The sequence below is a fragment of the Ornithodoros turicata genome, unplaced genomic scaffold, assembly GCF_037126465.1.
Source record: "Ornithodoros turicata isolate Travis unplaced genomic scaffold, ASM3712646v1 Chromosome58, whole genome shotgun sequence".
Classification (NCBI taxonomy): Eukaryota; Metazoa; Arthropoda; class Arachnida; order Ixodida; family Argasidae; genus Ornithodoros; species Ornithodoros turicata.
The window spans coordinates 162,284-187,209 of record NW_026999385.1 but is presented as its reverse complement, the minus strand read 5'-3'; the positions used below and the strand labels follow the sequence as shown (position 1 = coordinate 187,209).

The 24,926-nt window shown below is 46.2% G+C and overlaps 1 protein-coding gene across 2 annotated transcripts in view; it reads right to left on the bottom strand.

Annotated features, from left to right (window-relative positions):
- Positions 1–1,438: 1,438 nt before the first annotated feature.
- Positions 1,439–24,926, bottom strand: part of LOC135374441 (venom metalloproteinase BumaMPs1-like) — a 93,423-nt gene continuing 69,935 nt past the window's right edge. Inside the window, exons 8-15 of one of the 2 annotated variants that reach the window (XM_064607402.1) lie at positions 19,520–19,591; positions 19,315–19,445; positions 15,129–15,166; positions 8,836–8,944; positions 5,788–5,952; positions 1,815–1,947; positions 1,662–1,751; positions 1,439–1,603 (exon numbers count right to left, since the gene is read on the bottom strand). In XM_064607402.1, the coding sequence (XP_064463472.1) occupies positions 1,544–1,603; positions 1,662–1,751; positions 1,815–1,947; positions 5,788–5,952; positions 8,836–8,944; positions 15,129–15,166; positions 19,315–19,445; positions 19,520–19,591 (798 nt within the window). In that variant the 3' untranslated portion in view covers positions 1,439–1,543. The remainder of the gene's footprint in view (positions 1,604–1,661; positions 1,752–1,814; positions 1,948–5,787; positions 5,953–8,835; positions 8,945–15,128; positions 15,167–19,314; positions 19,446–19,519; positions 19,592–24,926) is intronic. The other variant, XR_010416901.1, reaches the window with a different exon arrangement.

Below are 24,926 nucleotides of genomic sequence, written 5' to 3'. Positions count from 1 at the left end.
AAAACTGCGCGAGAGAGCATGTTCGCCATTTTTTTTAAATATCACGGAGCGTTCCCCCTGCGGGCCAAAATTTCCGCTTGGACTGCTGGTCTGTAAGCATACTAAAGCATAAAAAAAGTTCGAAACAATACCTTTTAAAACTCGGGAGATATACGGGTGCAAAAACGGCAAAAGTGAAACACTCGAATTCAGGGTCGGATTTTCTGATTTTTTTTTCACAAAAAGTAATCGTTAGCATTTTGCCGCTACTGATCATCATGTACAAAGCACTTCTAAATATTAAAAAAATAATGGAAACCAGGAGGTCGATGGGACCTCCCTGCCGGATCGGACGTGAAACCTGCCAGTAGTAACATTCACTAATAGTGAGTGTTAGTAGATTGTTGATAACGTGGCTTCCGAAGTACGGTGTTTACCGCGCCCAGTCAACGGATAAGATTCTGAGTCATGCACGCCGCCATTGTTTCCGGTAGGTACGGTAGCTTCAGGGTGACGTTATCAACGACCAAGTAACATTCTCTAATGTTAGTAGACCGTAGTAGTAGTAGTAGTACAAATGACTATATAGCCGTTATCGACGCAAAATTGTAGCATAACATCAGTCATGGATCTGCGCGGAATTCACATTTTATGGTGGTGCCATTGGAGTTCCTCACGGGGGACCTTTCTCACATACGCGTCGTACCCTAGTGGCTCTCCAACAAACCATGCCCGGCGCGCGTCAAAACAAATCCACGTGGATAGCGCAAAGGACCAAAACCGGTCCGGAGTGGGTCCGACAAGGTCTCCCCACTGCTCCCCACTTCTATAGTCCCCATAGTGCGCCATCTAGTGAAGACGGAGATAATCCTCTCCGGCGCCTCAAGGTCATACGCATGCGCATATGCCATTGTGAAAAATGTCCATTGCCATGTATATCCACATTTGATTTTTCTACGGGGTGTGTGATGTAAAGCACTTTTGGGTTGGGGGGGGGGGCGTGAGCGTGTCTGGAAAATCGCTGGCAGCAGTGGTTCGTGTGTGTGTCCTCCACATATCATAAGTATTGGAACATTATATCGTAAAGAAATAAACTGCCGCCGCTGAAGTCGCACCATACATGAGGGAATACATTGCGGGAAGGACTTCAGGAAGTAGCAATGAAGAACCGGAGAATGTGCTTGGAAATGACCCTCTTTGGACCGAGAACGTGTCGTCGTGTACCGATTGCTATGCACGGTACCCAACGTTAGTATTCCTTTGCCTTCGTGTACTAACACCGTCACACATTATAGTTTTATTAAGGTTGTGACCAATATTTTGTAGTTCGAACGTACGCCTCAAGACACGACTTTTAGTATTTTGCTTTTCTTGTATGTAAAACGGGATCACCAGTCGTTCGTGGCACCCAAAATCCCTCTTGTTGTGTGGACGCTGATTTCATATTTAATGCACACTTTTTAGTCTCGTGGCATAAAACAATCGTCCTTCAGAGTTACAAGAACGTATTGGAACTGCTATACGAGTAGCTCGAGACTAACATCTCCATTTTTTCTTTAAAAAATCAGTCAATCAGTATGCGCACAACGTCTTCTTTCTTCAAGCACCTTCCAGTGATGCACATCTGTGGGAGGGTGAGCCATTTGATAAGAAGGATAAAGATAAAAGGACGATGCACAAACCTTTCTATCTCCACATGACCAGCCATCAAGCCCAGCGTAGAATCCTTTATTTGGTGGCGATGGCTCACACTTCACTGAACAGTTCCTGTGCTGTCTCAACCACAAGTTAATGCACTCGTACGCGTCTTTCGTTCTCACAGACAGTTCACTTACCAGAACCCCGCTTTTGCCGTTCTTGTGCACCATCTTGCAGAAGGCGGTGACAGTGATTTGCGAACCGGGCAGCCGACGTCGAACGAAGGTCAGTGTTCCGCTGAAACTCTTCCAGCATCTCTGGTCGTGGTTCCTACCGAGTGTCGGAGACCATAGCGTTCTTGAGCGCGAGCGATGAACAATGAAAACGATATTTAATGGGACATTTCGCTCTCTAAGCATCAGTGCGTAGAGTAGATTTTTGCTTTCACAGGCAGTGCGTGATCTGACTCACCGAATACCCTTTTCAGGCAAAAACGGGAAAAGTCTAGCACTCGCAAGTGAATAAGATGAGTAATTAAAGTTTTTGAAACATTTAAATTTAAATGTTTATTTAAATGTTTCAATGTCCTTAAATACTTGATACCCTTTTCAGTTTTAACCGACTCGTTTTAACCGACTGATTTAAATGTTTCAATGTCTTTAAATACTTATCTTGATACCGTTTTCAGTTTTAACCGACTTGTACGGTATAAATTATTGTCGTCATTGTAAATCATTAGAAAGCACGCGGTTTCGGGTTTGCGCCCAGAGAGTCGTATGCACAACACCATCAGTGTGACTTATGACCGTAGTTGTCAATGCGCAAAAAAAAAAAAAAAAAAAGAAAGGGGGAAACCGAATCATTATCATCATCACCATTAGTGTGACGTACCGAAAACGTTATCTAGGTACCTTTTTTTTTTCAACTGCCTGAACAATCATTTACTCTGGTTCCTCCTGAGGATGAGGTGATGAGATAGCATGCTTACACGCGAGCGTCCTGGCGGGAACGTCACGGATATGTCACGAGAGCTGATAATCGAGATCCTCCCGCTTGTCCCTCCCCGGGGACGTGAGACAATGTAAACAATGCCTATAAGGAGAGCGTGCGCTGCTCTGACCAAATAGAGTACTTCGAGTGATTGATCGTCATAGGGCATCGAGAAACATAGTCGACCCCATTTATCCGGCACCAGAATTTGCAGCCTATGTTGCTGAACAGCGAGGGATCCCGGCTAGAAGAAATGCCGGAGCAAGCAGTTGGCAGTCCAGCCAATGTTTCCTGCGGAAATTGTCCTGTCGTTTGCATGAATATATTGCAAGCATCTATCACGTTTGGGCGCTTACTGATGTCGTTGACCTGTTCATCTTAACTTGTTTGGTCTAAAAACGAGAGAGCAGTTCTCAGTGCACTTAACTTGTCCTCGAGGGTTACAACATCGTAGGTTTCTCACGATCGTCGTCGGACTCCCGCTAATGGTCTTCAATGGAACCAGGAGTATGAATGGCATCTTCACCTCAACAGCAGCTCGCATGTCATAATAGGGACCGTGCGACACCTAAAGGGGGCGCGCTGCTCCGTCGCGACAGCGCCGCCAGTGGCGGTCTTGGAAGTATCCGACGTGATACCACGCCGCCCGTTCTATACGGAGTTCGAGGCAACTTGTTACAAGTAACTCGTTACTGTAACTAAGTTCTTTTTTTGGTAACTTGTAACTTAACTCGGTACGTTTGCGCCGTGGTAACTTTCAGAAGAACTCGTTTCTTTTTCAGGTAGCTTTGCCAAAGTAACTTAAGCTAAGTTCCAAGTTACTTTTAATTGGCTTTTCAGTCACGACCACATATTTTCTTGCTTTCTCTCCGGTTCTTTCAAGGCATTTTATGCCATAAAACGTGATATTCAAACAATGACAGTATTCTATTCAGGAAGTAAGAACCGCTGTCATTATAATGCAGCTGAACCATTGTGCACCCACAAGGAGTAAGATGCAAAGCGTTCGAATTGTTGGACATAAACGAAAGCGATCTAAGCGTGTTGCACTCCCCCGCAGGCAACTCAAGGTCGAAGTCAACTGCTCACGAGTGCTGCACCTGTGTAGTGCTCCTTTGTGTCCGAAGTAAGTTGGAAGTAACTCGTTCTTTTTGTTAAGTAACTCCGTAACTGCGAGTTACATTTCAGGCTGAAGAACTTCGTTATTAACTTAGTTACATTTTCACACGGTAACTTAACTCGTAACGAGTTCTTTCTGACGGGTAACTTCTCGATCTATGGTACTATGCATTCTCAAGTGGAACCGTAGCTTGCGTGGCGACCGCCGTAATTAGAAGGGCCACGGTCCCTATCAAGGGACCGTGGAAGGGCTAATCTTCGAAGTGCAAATAATGTGGAACCTTTCTGGGGCGCGATCCAAGAGAATGGAGACAAACTGCATAGAAGCAACCACCGTATTCATAATGTATCTAACAATACGGAAGGAGAACAGCCACTCGCGTTTGTCTGGTCAAAACACCTGTAAGTGATACGTCGAGAGGACGGTAATTTGACTCCTCACAAAATCCTGGCTTGCTAGCGAAGGCTATATAACTGTATTCCTCCAACTCCAGCCATTCGTAATATCATGTTTTTGACTGAGTCTTGTATTCCTTTCGTCCCCTTTGCACACACACAGCTTCGTCACTGAAATCTACACAGTGCGTCCGTTTTATCCATACAAATAAACACGTGGGGTTACAACTTATTGTCTGAACTTGTACTGCAGTTTATCCAGTATCTTAAGATACAATAACGCTAAAGAGATCCTCAAAGAAGAAATAATATGAGTTTTTACCTCGGCTACCGCCGTAGGCTTGCGGCATTACACAGTCTGTGAAATGGTCGGTGGGTAAATACTAAACCTGCTAGACAACGTAGAATTTCCGTTCTCACTGTGAGACTCATTAACCAGATCACCGGGAGCAATATCGGCTCTGGGCACTGGCGATGAAACACCTCAATCATTATCTCGAATTAGGTTGCCGTTGGGTCGGTGCATTTGACGGTGATAGAGTATCCAGCGGCGTTTCACCGCCATGAAAGTGGCAACCGTAAATCATTGATCATTTCGCAGGTCCTCATTCAGTTTCACTGAAACTAGAACAAAAGAAATAGAATATATTCGCTCATGTTGTGCACACCTCATGCAATGGCCGAACGCGCGTCACAAACGCTATTCTCTGCGAGTCCAGTGCCCTCAGTGGTATTGAAAGCATAGAAATCACGAGAAATAGAACATCTGGTCCCTAATGAAGAGTTCTTTTAGGTGCTGGCACAGTTAGCGATGCAACAGTTTCAGTGTGGCAAAAAAGGATGCCCGCACTTCACATGTAAACTAAGCTGGCTACCCGGTGGCTATCACGCAAGGTACTTTCTTCGAAGGCCGCATCGCCGCGCCACCAGTTTGTCGCACAGTCCCTATACTGGTCAACTCTGACATGCTCCAGGACAGACGATTGTCCATGGCTGTCGAATTCAGTTTTCGCGGTAGAGAACGCAGCTTTGTAGGCGAGCGATATTCATCAGAGTGCGGATCAGCTGCTAATATCCAACTCAAGCAGAGATATCCCCCGCTCCTGGGTATTCGGAACCTTCATGAACGGACCTTCGTTCTAGTTCTTCTGGATTGCATCATTGAACTCGCAATTCTACGACACTTTAGCTAACAGGAGGCTCACAAGCCGAAAATCAACGAAACTAGGGGAAGTCAAGTCATCGCTCGGCGTCACACGACTGGACTGGTCAGTGTGCAGCACCCGTGACATGAAGAAAAAAAAGAAAGAAAAAAAAACACAAAGAAGAAAAGAGAGAGAGGAGTGGTCCTGAAGGCTGTCCCCGGTTCCGAGACTGACGTAGGGTCACACACTGCCTCAGCCACCTCCACACCGAATAAGTGGAGACGTATTGGTGAAGGTGGTTGTAGGGGTTTTCCCTCAGTTGTTAAAAGCTTGACACTTTCGTCTGGACCATGAGCTGAAGCCCGGGGTAAACGAAGGAACACTGCAGAGACCGAAATATACCTCCTTGTTCTTTTCGCGTGTTACGGGATCCGGATAAATGGGGGCTGACTGTAATAAACTTAAAAAAAAAAAAAGAGTTAACACTAATGAAAGTGCATGGAAATCGCCATTCACTCACATGAAGAAGAACGCCAGCTGCTGCTTTGTACATCTCGAGAGTACGTGGGAATTTTTGGCGGAACCTCTTGGGGCCATGATGTGATCCGTAGCTGAACAGCTTCGTGCTCCTGGATGGCCAGGCTCTGAACTTGGAGGCGACACGCCGTCATGCAAAACTCCTACTCTACGCAGTCAAAATAAGTACAATGTTTCTAATATGCTAGCTACTGTTACTTTCGTACAACGGTTCTCCCTCGGTCCTCGAGGGGGGGGGGGGGACCCCAGAAAACGTCGAGTGGCATCTGTGACTATTAGTAGTGTTGCCCCACTTTCAGGCAAGCTAAACAACGCAGCCGTGCGGATGTGAGCTTTTCATTGAAAAATGACACGAGTGTTCGAAAGATGACCATTAAATACTCATAGGGGATACGTGGACATGCCCAGGGTCAAAGTCTACGTAGGAACGCCCACTTTAAGCAGGCCTCGCGATGGAACATGGGAATACGAGTATATGTATTTCTTCGTCAATGCTTTTTAGCATATCCCTTACGCCGTTCCCGGTGGCTTACGAATGTAATCTGTTTGAGGTGACTGACGAACAGGGGAGTAAAGTGTTTGCTGAAAACGGTTTCTCCTGTCAAGAAACGCGTACACCAGAAAATTTTCCGAGCTAAAATGCGCCGTTTATTGAGCAACACGCGATTGACATAACCTCCGGACATCTCCTCCGCGTTTCCCCCTCTTGTTCTTGACTATTATACTTCGAGACAGGTCAACTCGGCCCACAAGTCGAAACACGTCCGTGGTGGGCTTTGGCGGGCGAATTACGTACTTAGATCACGTTTATATGCTTTTAAGCAAACATGTAAAATATCCCCATTAACAGAAAAACATGCGAGTCGATTACCCGTCTACCTGGCGTTCGCCACCTTCTCGTGTGCCCCACTTTTAAGGTTCTTCGTTTTCGGGTTAAACACGATTTTCACGATATTTGCCCCCCGAACCAACTTTCTGAAATGTGGGCGTAACCGATTTCTCCTCGTATTCCACGATGTCTTTCAACTTGAGATACCGCCACAGTAAGACATGAAAGAATCACGTCATCAACCTTAATCCTTCAGCACCCAAGGGAACACCCGTGCATTGGAATTATGCTGTGGATCGTTTTCATGCTTTAGCCCCTGTTGCGCAAACACTGTTGTGCTTGCCCTGCGGCAGCTGTAACGTCGAAAGAACATTCTCACAGCTGCGCTACGTTCGGAGTCCGTAAAGGTCTCGAATGAAAGATGAGTTGCTTCGCATGCAAGGGATTTGCGTGTGAAGAAGACAGGGTGAACCACTCGTAAATGTGTATCGTTTTTTCTTTTGTCAAGATCAGTGCGCCGCAATTCAGACACAAAAAAAAAGAGAGAGTTTGCAATCATCTTGGCAGCTTGATTCGCACGATTTTAGTTTCACCCGGAGACTCCCGGGAACATAAAACACTTCATAGAAAACGCAAGATTCTTCCCGGAATTTGCTTTTAAAACAATCACCCGATTTTTACCGCTGAATTAAAAGAAAAAAAACGATGAACCCTATCCACTTTTAATGTGCAGGCGACATTCTCCGCTGGCGGAGATACACCTCTATGACCGCAGGTGTTAAGCGGTGCCGGAGTGCGCAGGAACGTTCCCGGCGCCTCCTTACGTTGGGTTTGCAGATGACTCGCACAAAGGAGCTTCTCCCAAACATTGGTGCTCCATTCGGTGCGCGGTGACGTCGTTGGTGACCTAATGATGCGCAGCAGCGGCAGGGTCAAGTTTCTCCCAACGACACTCATGCCGCCGCTCGCATTGGCGAGTCGCCAGCGGTACCAGCTTCGTATAACTTCGGTACTCTGTTGAAAGGGAATTGCAACAGGTCATCCCAGGTTATCCCAGATAAACGTAATAGACGGTTCTTTGCACCGATGTTAATCTGCACTGAAAGTTTTACAGCGAAGAGGGTAATAGAAACGGAAAAATGGGCACCGCGAATACCGAAATTCATGCGGTGTGGGGTGACGAAATAGCTTGCCGTTGTTGGCCGCGCGCGAGTGGGCATCGTCATGCGGCTCTGACATCACAGCCCTCGCCGCCGCCGGTGAGGCAGAGCGCAAGAAGTCACGTGCTTACGGCTGCCAATAAACCTCTACCCGAGAAACGTCATCATGACGTTGGTAGACACACCGAAACCAAAACAGATCGGAAGTGGAGAGCTGGGTTTCACGAATGGGCAATTGTTCCCTGCCTCCTATTGAAAGAAAAGTGGGACCGAAGGTCACGTCCTTTTCAGAGACCATCGTAATCCGCTCAAGACCGTGGCTTTCGGGCGCGACCTTGTTCGCAACTAGCTTTGAACGTAGTTCAGCTCTACCAAACTCGTGGCGCTGTCGGACATTATGACGTCATTTGTTTACAAACAGGTAGAGGTCTATTGAACTGGACGCTGCTCTGAGCTATGTGACGTCTGCGCTTTGCTCGGAAATGTGTTCGATGGCTTGTACCTTGCTAAGTACGACATGTAAATGAATTTTTACTCAATATTCTGGCGCGCAGTATAATGCGTCCCTGAAGTAATGAACCACACCTATGAGAGTGTCCCATCCCCTTTAGATTATCTCCTGATGATCAGTAATTTTGTTAAGAAAATATGGAGAAATATTGAATTCGGCCGTTCACTTGCCTAATGTAAAGCTGCTTATATCTTCTATCGGACAAAAACGAGTGGGGGGGGGATGGAAGTTTCATAGTCCCTCCGAAGCGCATGGGAAATTTCTGGCGTACGAGTTTCTCGACATAAACGAGCGTGTTCAGCAAAAATTCTAGGGGGTGTTCGGGAAATTTCAGAGTCTCTATGGGTAAAGTTATTCGGTCGGTCTGAACGGTACGTAGTGGGAAGACCAATGGGACGGACGGGTTGCATGGACGTATGGGCCTCACTCTACCTGAATGTGTAACGAGAGGAACGTTTTCTTGAGTCTCATAAAAGAGTGGGTTGTAATACGAAGACGAATCGAACAGGACGGACCAAAAGAGTGACGTACATATGTAACATTTCATGCGACGCTGTCCGAACTGCGCTGTAGGTTCCTGGGATGTCTTCCGCAATACCTACTCGGTGTTCTGTACACAGCGTTCCGAGATAGGCGACACCTACGGGAACAGAGGTGAATAACTGTGCACCGAATTTCAAATGAATGACTCCCCACGTAATCGCGGATATTATTTTTAGAGACATCTGCGACAGTAGTAAGAACTTTGTCAAGTTGCCAATACCCCGACTGCACGTGCGACCCATCAGACACCGAATTACTTATGAGAGTCGCGTAACCCTAAAGCTCGGAACATATCAAGCTTTCCTTGTCATTAGTCGTTAAAAAGGCTAGCACAAACACAATGGGATACAACCAGAATATACAAATTTTACAAAGCATCTATTGGCGAGGAGAACGACCTATTGGTGGCGCGTTAGATCTGCATAGCGTTCGAAGTGATTCTGGAATAATGGTCCGTTGTTGCTGTCTCCAGCATGATGGAAAGGCATTATGAGACTGGAACGCGGAAGGATGGGCGCAAGAAAGGCATCAAGTTCCCTTAAAACATTAAATATAGAAAGATGGCAGACGTGGAAAAAGCTAATCCTAGCGATGGGACGACGGACCATGTGTCGAATGCGGCTGAAATAGCAAGAGCACCCCTTCTAGGGTGTATATCGGTAAAAAGTTAGGGGGCGTTGGCGACCATTTGGGGGGTGTTAGGGTATGTAGGGGTCCGGATAAATCACTGGTGCAACCTTCTGGATTTCCCGCACGACTGCATAGCAAGTTGCCGCAAAGCACCAAGTGCGTCATAGAGTTTACCGTATTGATGTTTTTTCTTATGACCTCGTTTTATGTTTACATAATGGCTTTTTTGGGCGGCGCAGCGACGACCCTGACGTCAAAATAGGCTCCACTTACAAGGCGGCAAAATATCAGAGAATGGCCGAACCCTCTCTATAAACGGCTCTGATTTTTACTTAGAACAATGTTGATCCACATCGCGGATCATTACACGAGATGGATGGTGTTTCAGCTTTCGCAAAAATCTAGGTGTATGCCATACAGTGACAACATCCTCCGGAAGGCTGTTTCAGTCATGTATGGTTCTTGGATAGAACGAAAACTGCAGAATGTCAGTGCGACAAACATATTCCTTCAACGCGAGACCAGGCTTATGTCTTGATAATCTTCTATCTTTTAGTAGGTAGGGGGAAAGAGGGTTAATGCGAAACAACTTCTAATAGAAATAGAAAGAAAAAAATGGAAGCGTAGGTCGCAACTTCTACATACAAGTATTTCAGCCTTAACATGCTAAAATGTGTCACAGTGTGAGGCAACATCGCTCGGCGGCATAAGGCAGTCACAGACCTGCAATTGTATTGCTTTCAGCTTTCTTCTGCACTCGTTCCAGTTCCTTCTGGCGAATAAGGAGGTGAGGGTCCCACACTGTACAAGCATACTGCATTACTGGACGTACCAGCGATTTGTAGGCCGTTAATCGGAGTTGGGTTGTTGAATGCCTTAGTGTTCTTTTCAACTGGAACAGCCTTCTCAGAGCCTTTTGCACAACAAATTCAACATGTTTGCCCGAGGACAAAGTCGAATGAAAGTATACTCCAAGATATTTATAGCACGACACTTTTTCTAAGACCGTGTATGGAGTAGTCGTACAGCAGCACATTTTATTTTTTGGTCACATGCATAAGTACTGGATTTCTTCTGATGGTGATGTGATAAAGAAACAAATAGGGATGTCAGTTTCGACCAAGTCGAACTGGCTACCCCAGTACGCTTACACTAAGAAAGTACAAACAAATGACGAGAAAACAAAGAGATGATGACCAGAAAAGAACTGAGATGATGGTGGAGTTCAACATGTAGTTCAAAAGTTTCCACCAAGTGAGTGTAAAATGTCGGAATCGATGGGAGCACGCACAGCACACATTCAGCGAGTCATAGAATGCCCATATGCCCGGTTGCATCTAGAAAATCTTCAAGTGCCCTCAGCGCCTTGTCGGACGACGGTGAACCTAGCAGTTTCGCGATGTCGAAGGCTCAGGTGTCCACACGGGAGAGGCTGTTTTTCTTGTTTTCAGATTCGATTGCGTTGTTTCTCAACAAGTGCATGTCACCATCATCCTTACCAGAAGCGCTTATGCAGAGTACTATATCATCTGCGTAAAGACGCAGATTTACACCAAAACTGCTTGTGTCAGGAACGTCATTGATATACAAATTAAATAACAGAGGCCCCAACACGGAACCTTGAGGTACCGCAGACGGGGAACCGGAGAAAAGGTTCCTGGAGAAAAGGTGCCCTCAAAAGTTTGTCTCATGGAGTTATACTTCATCGCCCGTGACTGTTAGAGCGCGAATTTTCATGTCAGTTTAAAAATTTTGACATGGTCTTGTACCTGAGCGGGGCGCTTAAGGCACGATTCTGGTACAAGCCTGTGGGACTAAATAGAAGAGTTCTGAAGAGAGACTGAGTAGTAAGTTGAAGAAAAAAAAAACGTGGAACTTTCAGCTATCGAGCATATAAAAAGGGGAATGTATTGTAGCGACGGCTACCTCGGCACTCAGGAACTCGACGCTACTCATATTTTGATGATTCAGACTTAAAAGTGCATTTTGAAATTTTGATTTTTCGACGCAGTATTTCTGGTCTGTTCTATCGGATCTATCGGATAACTATCTATCGGATCGGACGTATGTTGCTTACTAGTTCTAGCTCTACTCCCTGAACCAGGTCCCAACGGCCATATAACCAACGACACTACCCCGTCAGGCACTGGTAATTACCACAAAGATAATCATGAGTCATCCATTTAATCATTAATATAATTTCGATAATCATTTCGGCACGAGCATGTCATATTATCAAGGGCAGAATACACATCTTTTTCTTGTATTTATATGAATAGTCTTGCTAATTCTAATATAAACGAACTGCCATTTTAACGAGTATGACACGCATAGGATAGGATTGACGTGGGGACGGAATGTCGAATGTCTGTGCGTTGGGTGCCGTGTTTTCATAGGAAGTACAATGCTATATACTACTGTATATACAAGCAAGCAAACAAATAAAAATTTCAATGTTATATGCTACTGTATATATATATATAGACAGGGTGGTCCATCAACCATGATAGAAATTCATAGTAAAAAACGTAGGCCCCGGAGAGACATGCGGTCAAGGGCCTTTTTTTCTGCCAATAGCTTTTGCCACATACTGGCATCATCTCAACTCACGGAAAGTTAATTTCCTGAATTGGACTCCGAAATTTCCCAAGGCGACCTAATGTTTTCTTTGCGGAAATGGGTTCCCCGTGGTCATTGTACTCAGTATAGCACATAATCCCACTCGTAATGCAATGGCAATTGCCGAAATAAATTCGCCGAAAATCCGTGGAAATGAGCCCTTGGCTCCGCCTCTTTTTTGACGGCTCGTAGTTTGAGCGCAAAGCTGCGAAGAAAGGAGGTTACATTGACACGCCACACGAGGGGGGATCCTATCCTATGACGAGCTCCAAGTAGAGCGAAACAGTTGTCCTCGGCTAGGAGTGCACGATCACATTGTAAACATATGCTCAACGTGCAGCTACAGAGCTTCGGCTATTTTCCCTTTGTGTATGTACTTGCTGGCTTGCACTGCGGCCTCCACAGGTGGCGCCATCACCGTGGAACATTGACGTCTCGCCGAGACGCACTGTTAGCGCCGACCCAAGATCTAACCTTACATGTAACATCACGGTACCATTAATTCAATATCGTGTTACTTCCCTGCGCCGGGCTGACGAGCTCCAAGTAGAGCGAATCGTAAACATATATATATATATATATATATATATATATAGGTACTAACAAAATCTGAGGCAGACAACAAAGATATGTAGGAAGTAGGAAAAGGGGGAGTTATTTATTTACTAGTCGAAAGTTAAGGGGGAAGTCAACGTTGCGGCGGAAGCTCCGCCTTCGTCGGGACTGAAGAATGACAGATGACACACATATGTTTGTAATTCAAACGTCGCCATGCCAGTACTGGACAACTGTTTCGGCCTTCTTGGGCCTCATCAGCAGTACGCAGGCAGGCAACGTTTGACTGGATGGCGTCAGAAGGTCACGTAACACGTGATTCCTCCCGTCAGGGTGAGCTAACTCACCACTGAAAGCCCAGTGCGAAGCCAGTGAAGTATACTAGGGAGAAATAGCAGGAGCTCTTTGGCTGCCCGTATAGCATATGTTTGCAAGTCAAGCTTCGCCGTGCCAGTAGTGGACAGCTATTTCGGCCTTCTTCGGCCTCATCAGCAGTACGCAGGCAGGCAACGTTTCCGTAAAGCCCGTAACGCCCAGTTCAAGGCCAGTGAAGTATATAACGGAAATTCCGAGAATATTCTGCCATGCGCCGAAAACGGTTTCCCTTCTTTCGACTTGATGGGGTAACAATCCTTTCGCCTTATTCAAAAGCGCAACGCAACTTGGTCATTCTGACACAGCACATACCATGTGCGTGATGAGAGAACACAGTACTTTGGAAAACTTAGCACAGTCACCACAAGTGGCGCTGACTGCCGTAAACAGGAGCGCTCTTGCCCGAAACGCCTCGAAATAAAACGACAGCGTTCGAGAACAAATCGGATAGGGATAATCATCTTTACCTCACGTCTATGGGCCCCCCATTACGGTACCCGACGATATCTTTGGCCCGGCTTACCGACTACTGTTGCTGTCTTCCACTGCCCTATCGGCGTCTTCATTGCTCTGCTACAAATATGTTCTTCCTTCGCTCTACCTCCGGTGCATCGCCTGGTTGGTCAACGCACGACAACGCAAATGGCATGTATCACTCCATCTCGCATTCCATTCATTCCAATCTGGGTCCTCGACCTGGGAGTACCCGACATGGAGATTCGGGTCGCGTCCGAAGCGTGATTGACCAATGGGATTTCACAACAGTTTAGTTTTGTTGTGTTTTTTTCGCTGGGAATAAATGTTCTTTACCCCAATGAGGGCACACAAGTGTAGGCTCTTTCCTCTTTGCTGTGTTCCGTGAAGAAAACAGCATGAGCTTGGTAAGCTCTGTGCTCCCGCCAACGGAACACCATTAATACGACATATAGTTGGTACAAGTCTTGTTTCTATCGAGTGACCAAACTGAGCTAAATTTTCGCAGCAGACTTCCGCAGCAGAAAGCATGGGGCGTTTTTGCTCGCCATCTGCTCGCGTCGGCGTCGGCGCGTCGAAGTGTTGACGCGCGCGCGCAGATTTTCGCCGAAGATCCGGTATGAAGGCGGGATTTTTTTTGATAAAAAGCGCGGTGTCGCGTCGCCGCCGGAATTGGGAAGCGTCTTTCGGCAGTAAGAGCTGGGTGAGCAATCACGTGATTGTTGGGGCTTCCATCGGGTCTGTTAGTCCTACGAGCACGCCAAGGGCACCACGGATTACGTTATGTCATGTGTTCGTGTTTTACTTTTTTTTTTCTGTAAACGTAGTTTCGGCAAGAGTGACAGGTTTGCGTATAGTGAGAAGCTCTTTTCAGAAGTTGGAAACTACCACGCATTGCGGGGCCAGAAAATACCAAACCACGCACAGGCTAGGCCTGGTGCTACTTAGTTGCGATTCCTGCACGAGTGCGTCTGCGCGGTTTTGTGATACCATAACAGTAAAAAAAAAAAAAAAAAAAGAAAATAAAGAAAGAAGAAAAATGGCATGTTGACACTCAACTACGAGTTCATTTTTAAATGTGCATTTATTACTTTAACGATCATCACTTTTTCCATAACTTGGGTGTACGCAGACAGTCTGGGTGCTGTCGCTTCACCTTGTGAGTTTTATAGGAACTGCTGCTCTTTTGTTAACAATACACAGCTGGTAGATGGCAGTCCTGGTGTCTCTTTTGTGTTCTAACCCCGGTCTTTAACTGTTGCTGCCCCTCATCACCTCGACTTATTCCTACATTGAAGTACGCTGACGGTCCTGTGCTCAAGCAACACTGGGAATGCGCCTATGATGTCGGTTTTCCTCGCTGCATGCGGGAGCGTCTTCGTTGGTGTCGACGGCGGAGCTCTTCGTGCGTCATGCTTTCGCGTGCACAAATCGCTCCATGCTGAACAGGCTTTAGGGAGTCGACCCTTTCATCGCCGGGGGAAACGTTTAGCCGCGAGCTCACAAAGCCTGGCCTTACGCTTGTACTTTACATACCAGTAATAACAATTATAGTTTTTTTATTGAATACTTGGCAACATTCGAGATCACTAGTGTCATTAAATAATGTTATAATTACTGTGAAATACCTGTTGTGCTTGTCCCTGCTCTGCCGAGCATATTTCGGCTGGAAAATAGAATAAGGAACACCAACTGCATCAACACACAATCTCCAAAACAACATTTGAACTTCCAGTTCAGCTAGTTATTGTGGGCAGCGCCCACAAGGTAGCTTGTTAATAGTAGGGGTCAGCAACGGGATTTCGAGGTATGGGTGAAAGGAACGGGTGAAAGTGATGGCGGCACCTCCGCATTATATACAACTGTATTTAACACGCGAGGAATCTCAAGACTATCAGGAATTGTTGCTTCAGACACAACTGATTGATCTCATTGAGATATTGAAAAATTAGGTAATACAGGTGACATTACAGATGACGCTGAGCTCTCGGTTACCCGAATTTGTTAAGCCAACGTGTGTTTAAGGGGACTGTCGCACCAGTCACGATCTATTCCAAAACTATAGTGCCGTTTGACTCCTCGTTCATGAACCGACAACAACGTCGAAAATCCGACGCCAAACAGTTGAGCAGGGGCGAGAGCAGAAGACGGACGTTGAGAGTATTCCGGAATTCCCTCTCTTGAAATCGCAGAAAACGTCACTCGGATAAGGCCAATCAGGGAGCGCCCTTTGGCGCGGACAAATCCAACCAGGGAGCGGCTGGAGGGCCTTTGGCGACCGGCGGGCGCATATACAGGGTGCGTCACGTAGCGTGTCATTTGAGCTTTGTAAAAAAACGGCTCAACAGCAAAATATGGGGTAAGCGGCTGCCTTCCGGCCATTCAATTTGGCACATATCAAAAATGATTTTGACGACTTTTAATTGAAATAAATTAAATTTTTTGAATTGAACTCGGAAATTGGCCTAGTCAATGTAACGCTTTTCTCGCTAAATCAGATAGACCGTGGTTGAATTAGCCAAACCCACCGCAAAATACGTTACGTAGTACGGCGGTTATGTCCAGAAAAGTCGCCCGAAAAATGAGGTTCAGTTGCGCATATTTCAGCGACGCACTAAGTCGGCCGCAAAGCAGCGCCGTGAGGGGGTATACCACTCTCCACCTGATAGACAGAGCAGCTGAAAAATAAGGGAAGGTAGTTTGCTGCTGTTAACGACTATCACACATGGAGGTCACCGCCCTCGTTATCGCTCTGTCAGGTGGCGAGTGATATGCCCTTCTCACGCCGCTGTTTTGCGGCCGACTCAGTGCGTCGCTGACAAATGCGCATATGAACCTCAATTTTCCGGCGACTTTTCTGAACATAACCGCCGTACTACATAACGTATTTAGCAGTGGGTTTGGCTAATTCAGCCACGGTCCATCTGATTTAGCAAGGAAAACGTTACATCGACTATGCAAATTTCCGAGTTCAAATAAAAAATAATTGATTTAAATTTAATTTATTTCAATTAGAAGTTTATCGAAAGTAATTTTAGTAGGTGGCAAATTGAATGGCAGGAAGGTAGCCGCTTACACCATATTTTTCTGTTGAGCCGTTTTTCTACAAAGGTCAAATGACGTGATGAATGAAGTTACATGACGCACCCTGTATATGGGACGGCGTCCGCAGGCCGCGGAGAGACTGTGATCGGCAATCTAATGACTGTCTAATGGCAATGCTGGGTTAGCGTCGGACGAGTTCGTACAGCCAGGAGCGTAACAAGATGTTCCACGTGACATGGTCGCGATAGTCGGCTTATGTACCGATGACTATTCACTTAGTATATTGTGGCGCGAACGCGAAGCAGACGAGCTCGGAAAGAATTGCCTGCGCTGCGCTCCCCTGTGTACGCTCGTGTGCCTGGCTTATGTTATCATGATGTTACTATGACTGGGGCTCCCTTAGCTGCAGAGGGAATGATGATCTTATAACACTCGTTTACTTAATATGTAAGCTGTTTTCGGAAGAGCGACTTGACCGTGAAGCGGTGCCGAACATTGCCATATCGGTCTCATACACACGTTCCGGGATGCGATAGACACTTAACATGCGATAACACTTAAATATTTTGTGCACGCTTTGCACATAACTTGGTGCCCCGCCTGCGAAAACTTGTAATTCTTGTAGTTCTATCTTCTTCTAACTAATTCTTGTAAGATACGAAGGCAGAAAAAATAGGCGATGTCAAGTTGCCGGTGGTGAGAAAATCAAAGAGTGATATTAAACGGTAGGAACAAAGGTGTTCCTAGGTGTTCCTAGGTGTTCCTACCGTTTAATATCACTCTTTAATTCTTGTAACTTGTAATTTTAACGCTTTTTTTACACTCCGAACTATGCTCTCGAGCGGTTAACTATGGCACAGAGTTAAGGCCAACCTCCACTGAGCGAATTTTCTGCAATGAAGTTCACGCGGCAGGCTGGCACCAGCTCCATGGGACGAAAAACCAGCGGACGGCATATCGACGGAAAATCATGCTCTGATGTCATTGTTGCGAGAGTAGAACGCGAAAGCTTAGTGGAATCACTTGCTCAAAAAGGGCACTTAATGTCTCAAATTTTGCAACTAAATCCAACAACTGTCTAAAAAAGTGTGCCCAGTAATGTACCGAAAGGTATATTCAACACTGGGAAAGGAAAACATGTTTCTTGTGGCAGAGAATGCATGGCGTTCTAACGATGCAGTAAGCGAGACAGCGAGCAGACGACAGCACCTCATAGCTAGAAGGAGAAGACGACGACGACTCACGAGAGCGGACGACCATGTGCAGGGGACAAGGCAGCGTATAGCCAGCACCACCTAGGCCCCGATTTTCAACTTGTCGTTACCCCATAACGCGTCACTTCGGCTCGTGATTCGCCACGAGCTCTTGCGCGAGTCAACCAACGCTGCTTTTGAGCGCGCGAACTTTAAATATAACGATAACGATCGCTATGTGAAAGTTGAAGATCGAGACCCTAGATAGAGTAAGCCTGCTCACTCTCGTAGACATGACGTAACAACTAAGAGTCAGCCAGTCAGGATCGTGTTTTCAATGGCCGTAGCCAATCACGAACGTGCTTTGAGCAGTCGTAGCCGTGGAGACGAACCGCCGTCGTCTGCGAGTAGTGACTGAACGTCCCCGTGTACTAAATGGGGAAGACTTTAAAAGAAAGCACAAAACAAAGCCATATCTTTCTCAAAAGCGTGTTGCACATTTTGTCTGCAGACTCAAGTCTGCAGGTTCGAAGTTAGCTGCAATCATTTGCGAGTTCTTGAATTCGCAGAACGGGGAATCGCAGCATAGCAGATGAATTCTGACCTTATATGTCCACGTAGCAAAGGAGGGAGAGGAGGCATTAAGCAGGCCTTCTGTATCTAGGTGGCGTTGGTAGAGCTGCCGCAGATTCGTAGCGGAAGAGCGCTTTGATTGGCCGGCCTCGTGTTCACCCACCACCACCACGCTTCCGGAATCGCAGACTGTGGGCGAAAATATATGGCATGGGCAGATCGCTGGCGGATGTTCGCAATTGTGACAAACCTCCCGCGCAGGGCGTCCGACGCTGAGAGGAGTTCGTAGCTTTTTCGCTGTACATTCGCTCCATGGAGGTTGGCCTTTAGGACGGCCTGCTGTGCGCCGTGCGCAGCACAGCGATATCAAATCTTTCGGACACATTCTTGAGGTTGTGTGACGCAACGATAATGTATGAATTTCTCACTGGCCTTAGTGGCGGACGCTTCCTTTCGCTCGTCTTCTCCATTTTCAATTTTTAAGTAGTGTTTCTGGACCCTGTCGATGTATGCCGGCGGAATACGGGCCATTTGATTTCCGGATTGTAATCCAGAGGACCTGAATTGCTATGTTCGCTCCATTTTCTTCTCGGCAGACGGACAATCTGTTTGCCATCGTCACCAGAAAAACTTCACTACCACAAACGTATGTCCATCAAGGGGGAACTGACGTCGGGATTACGGCAACCACTCAGTAGAAACATCCCCATTCACTGTAACTTGAGTTCCAGTTCACAGTTTCAGCGAAAGAGACGACTATTCTATAACACTGCAATTCTGCACTAGTATTGCCCAGCAACCAGAAATGAATGAATAGTGATATGGGATGTTTCCCAGCGGTGGTCGTAGGGCCAGAGCTACCCGACTTCAAAAGTGGGGTAAGCTAACTCTTTAAAGGGCTGAGTTAAAGGGGGGGGGGGTCGAAAGACAGGACAAGTCGGAGGTCTATGTCTACCGACGTCCTGCAGAGTCATTATTTCTATGGCACCTTATTGCGACTTACCCTGTGAAGAGGAAGACAGCGCCATAGCGCATGAAGGTGTCGCTACTGATGTATTCGACAAATTGTGGCAGAAAATCCTGGTACTCAAACGAGTTTCCTTGGAGATTAAACTTGATTCTTTCTTGGCGATCCTGTTATTTACAGCGTTGTCAGTCTAAAGGTCACAGGGGCGGGAACCCAATATTCGCCCGTGAAGTGTACTTACAGAAAGCCGCATGATACACTGAAGTTTGATTTGAAAACCTGGACGTTTGAGTTGACCGTATCTCATATTTACCTGTACAGAAAACAATCAAAACGCATATGTGACCATCGAATATGAAACAGAAATCGTCGAAAATATTTACAGCCAGCACACAACTATAGTCGTGTTCAACTTAAGGAAAAGAAATCTAGTCCGTCAAATGAAGACAAGCTTGAAGGCAAGGAGACACAATAGCATGAGAGGAGATGTACTGTAGCACCACCGCATGCCATCAGTAGGGGAGCGCACTTTGTGCCGCAGCGTAGTGTCATTTGGCTATTCGTAACAGCCAATACAGAAGCAGGGTGAGCATGGACAACGTAGAAATATGGGCTTGTTGGTACATGATGCTACTGCAACGCGCCGAAAAACAAGGACACAGCTGAAGTTAGACAGAACACAAGGCGCTGTGTTCTGTCTAACTTCAGCTGTGTCTTTGTTTTTCGGTGCGTTGCAGTGGCAGAGTGAGCATGATGGATTACGTTATCTGGCGCAGGAGTGAGCGTGACCTCTTTGTGTCTAGCCTATCTGCGTCGCAGTATATACTGAGAGTTTACGGATTAGATTTTTTTCTTTTTAAGTTGAACACGGCTATAGCAGAGGAGGCTCCAAGGCAAGTAAGACAAAATGGCGTGGATGCAGGCTAGCTGGTGGATGATCTCCATCTGACAGGCAACTAAAACATCAGAAATCGCGTTCACCATACGTACGAGCAATGCTGCTCCTAGGGTGTGCATTACTTTAATGTGTTTATTGCTCTCAGTGGTTCATTTAAACAATAATGGTAAGCGCCTCGGCGTGCCAGAAGTTGAACTACAGCTTCTACAGTGTAGCATCGAAGACGACGGTGTCTTTGACTGGTGCTCCCGTGTGCGGAGGATCCCGACACTAAGAGACTGTCTGGGTTCTTAGATGTATATTCATGATCAGAGTAAGCCGTGCGCTTCTCTTATGTCGTGGCATGCTAACCCCCCCCCCCCCCGTAGCTGTTTCAAGTTCCTCAATACCGCAACTGGTACGCCTAACAATGCAGCAGACTAAACCAAGAAGTGGGCCATCAATAGCCATCAAACCGCTCTTCATTCCTTTGACTTTTTCGCGTATGTCACGACGATGGAGCCAGTCGTGATAGAATACTTGTAGCCCGGAAAAATGTAGATGTTAAATGAGCAGTGATGTGACTCAAAACTAATTTTTGTTTGTTTTGGCTGCGATGTCTGAAGAAGTGCTGCCTGTTACACGAAAGTTCTCGTTCTAATAAACCTTAGTTGCTCCTAACGTTTTTGGTATTACGGGCGGGTTCACACCAGGGACGCATCTCCGGGATAAGTCCGCTTTGGTGCGGTGACGTCACGTCGACAGAGGAGTCCCCGTCGAGCACACGCGAAGGGGTGGGAGCACTGATCTCTATGTATAAAGGCTGGATCGCGCATAGGAGAGTTGCTCATGGGAGAGAGATGCGGCAACCAGCCGCCATGTTGGAGGGCCCAATGGCGCCGGCTGGTCCCATAGGAAACAATGGGAAGCGATTCGATTTGGAGCATTTGTTACTCTTTAAACGCTCCTCATTGTTGATCAGCACGCATCTTTCTTAGGAATCAGTGTGCTGGTGTATTCCTACCGTGCTTCGGCGGTGTGTCTGTAGTTTTCATGGTAATTACGTTCTTTTTCTTCTCCGCTTCCTGTACTCCGAATATGGTGTCGTTAGTTACGTGCACGGGAAGCATAAAAATAGAGGAATTTGGTGAATGACAACCTATGTTTGCACTGTTTGTTGTTGTAAGGTAGTTTCGTTTGTGTGTGGTTTTCGTTTGTTATTGTGTGGCTCGTTGGGCGCTGTATATGGTTCTCGTTTGGCCTTTTCCATAATCCATTGGCATTCGTATTGTGTTCTACGAGTGTGTTGCAGTTGTTCAGCTGTCGGCGCAGTTCGTTAAAGAAATTCGAAGCGCTGTGCACGAAGAGACGTATGCATGACGTATTACAAGTGCTGCAAGAGTGATTGCACTTGCGAGGTTAACGCCGCAGTTTACTTCCACCCTACCTCACAAACGGCTTGTTTAAAGTGATACCCAGTAAAATTGCATAAAATTGAACAGTAACATCACTGCGAACATGACATGTAGAATTTATAAATTAATATTGCAACACTCGACTTCTACGGCCATTAGTCATTGTCATTGATTGTTGAATACTGTGATTCTTGAGAGCTTCTTTCGTAGTCGTGGTCTTTCATTCACGTTTTTTGTGCGCTCCTTTGCAAAATGGTGAAGTCGAATCTTGCCATAGCAGTTAGCTATAAGCTTTATGAGGCGAATGACGTGGTTTTCTTCTGGAGAGCACTCGAACATGTGCTCGTAGAGGGTGGGGAAAACGCCGTGTCTCAGAAATGTGGACAAGATGTCCTGTAAAACAGCTCTTGTGAGAAGCTGCTCGATCTGAATGCTAGACGGCAAAGTTCCCTCCGAAATGTGGAGCATTCGTCGAACTAGTTTTTCTGTCACCTTGCATATGGCAACGGCGCTTTGGGATGGCTTGACAAGCCCACCACGCGATTTGCGGTTGAATATGGCACTGCTTGAAGAACTATCTGTCAGGGCATCAATGCAGTCAGCGCAGGAGATTCTCCTTGTTACTGACTTCACTACGTACCCTGCAATGCACCCGACGACATCCTCAACAAAGGCAGATAGTTGCCCAGCGTCTGGTGCTTCTGCATAGTCGTGGTCTCCACCTTCACTTGTAGAGGTGCCAAAATATCGAGAGGCTTGAATATCAAGCTCATCAAGGGAGGTGGCTTCTGATGCTGCTGCAGTTGTCACTGTAAGTATATGTGTGCTGTCTTGAGCTGTACAAGTGCCTCCTGCTGATGGCTCTATTTGGTGGTGTACAAGCAGTCTTTTGTATCCAGCAATGAAGTGTCCTGCAGTAGGATTATTGCTCCACCCACCTCTGCCTCTTAGTGCACAGGAGAAAAGCTCAAGGTGATCTTGTGAAATCTTGTAGGTAAGCATGTACTTCAAGTGTGGATTTTCGCCAGAGAGAAGGCAAGCGCAGAGACTTTGAAGGCTTCCCATGTTGATCAGGAATCCAAGGAATCCTGTTTTTCTTGCAGATTCTAGAACTGGCTTCCCAAATTCATCTTTTAGAACGGTTATATAACCATCCATGTCATTAAAGAATGACATCCAAAGGTGGCGGGTTGCGTATCGGACTGGTGCCTTGAAGTTCCTTGCCAGAGGATTGCGAGAGTTCAGGATGTCGAAGAGACGGTCGAATCTTCTGAGGAAGTTCACTGTAGCTTCGCACCCTTGAAGGCTTGCAATGTTTAGGTCTTGATCACAGAATTCCAGCGCATCTGCGATGCTTGCACTGAGTGTGTGGGCAGCCAAGTTGACTTTCATCTTTTGGCTGCTCCAATCAATGTGAGCAGCCCTGAGTTTGTTGCCTGCCCGCAACCCTTCTGTCTTTTGGAGCTCCTGAAGGCGTACAATGAAGCTCCACTTTATCTGCCCTCCATTGCTATCTTGGAAGACTTGCATGGTCCCAAAGGCATTGCGCACAAGCTTGAGCATGTGGCAGGCATCAAGTATGATGTGAACCCTCCAAGAATAATATGACGGCTGTGGAAACCACGGCCTGAGGGAGGGGGCCCGAATGTCTGCACCAAGCTCTCGAAACATTGTGATATTCGAGCCCAAACCATCACTCACGACAGCTGCTACTAGAATGCCAGTTTCATGTAGTTTCTATAGACAGAGAGTTAAGAGATTTGCTTTCTCTTGTCCACTCAAACTGTTGATAAGGAAGTATGCGCACGGCACTTTCCAACTGCTGTCCATGGCTACCACAAGGAAAACAAGAGCCTGCGTAGCTGGCTCCTGGCTATCATCAACATGGCCGGTACCAAGGTTAACAAAACCTTGAAACAACTCTCCTGCGAACTGGATGTGTTCTTTATGCTCATTTCATCAAGCATCGGGGAACAAACAACACGTGTCGACAACTTCTGTTGTTCCCCGATTAGCACCTTAAGTGCATCAAAGGCTTCCTCTGTGAAACCTCGTTCGCCGTGTATAGAGCTGTACCACGACCTAAGTGTCGCCTGGTGTGGAAGCGAAAGGTTAAATGTCTTCCTGACGTACTCGTATGCCTTTGCTGAATAAAACTGGAGAGTGAGCGCAAAGCTACGCAGTGACTGGGGATACTGCTCTCTGCTTACTTTTCCAGCTTTGTTCTATAGGGTGCGCAGTACTAAATCTAGCTGCACATCAGACAAGGTGCCACGAAGCATGTCAGTGCATTGACTTGATACGAGAGATTTCCTCTCGAGATCTTCTGTAACGCTCTCCGCAGTGAGTACCTTTTTCTTCAGTCTTCGGGCATTTTCTTCAGAGCGTTTCAGCTTCTTCTTCACGTTGTCCAGTGCTTCAACTGTGATGTCTATCTTCCTTTTTAAGGTCCGTGGACTCTCTTGGACTGTGTATGTGTGGTCAGCAGCAAGGTTATGTGAGGACTGGACTGGCTGAGGTGACAAGACTTCTGGACCTGCGGCCCACGATGGTCCTGGCTGTGAAATCTCATGGTTGACGCCCTGCTCTACCTCTATGTTATGTCTTGTTGGAGGTGGTTTTCTTGGCTGTACCCTCTGTATTGGAAAGATGAATTAATTATCTTTAGAAGCTGTTGTTCATGTGGGATAAATGACAACATTTGTTAAATTCAGCATTTATTTCCACATTTGTTGCACATGCCAGAAATTATTATTTTTCCTTCATTATTATTTATTTATTTATTTTTGCATTGCATGAGAAATACCTAACGAGCTAGTATGTATCGGTTCTTACAAGCTCGAATATTACGCCACAGGACCCTGACCTTATACTAAGACTGTCTTGAATAATCAAATCAGGGACATGACTCTGCATTTCTAGGGAGTGAATGTAAAATTACATTGCGAAGAACCTTAAAAGCAAAAAGTAGTAGTGTCAGTTCAGTCCAGCAAGTGCAATGTGAGTTCGCAAAAAAAAAAGAAAGAAAAAAGTCTTACAAGTCTCCATGACTTTGCACCCAGAGCACAGTGCACAAATTCAGAGCTGTTGTGATCACCACCAGCTAAAATTGAGAAGTTGTGGAACCTCAATATAACAGAATTTTGTTAGCAAGCTATTTCTTGCATTGTCATGAGCTTTAAAGATCATGACAGAAAGCCTAGCAGGGAATGTAAATTATTTTGTACCATAAATTTTGTCCCATAAGTTTTGTTGTGTCATGTATGTTGACAGATGTTTCACTTCTGAAGACTTGTACTGAGCTTGTTGGATCAACTACCACATTCAGAACTGCTTCACATTACACAGGTACCCCA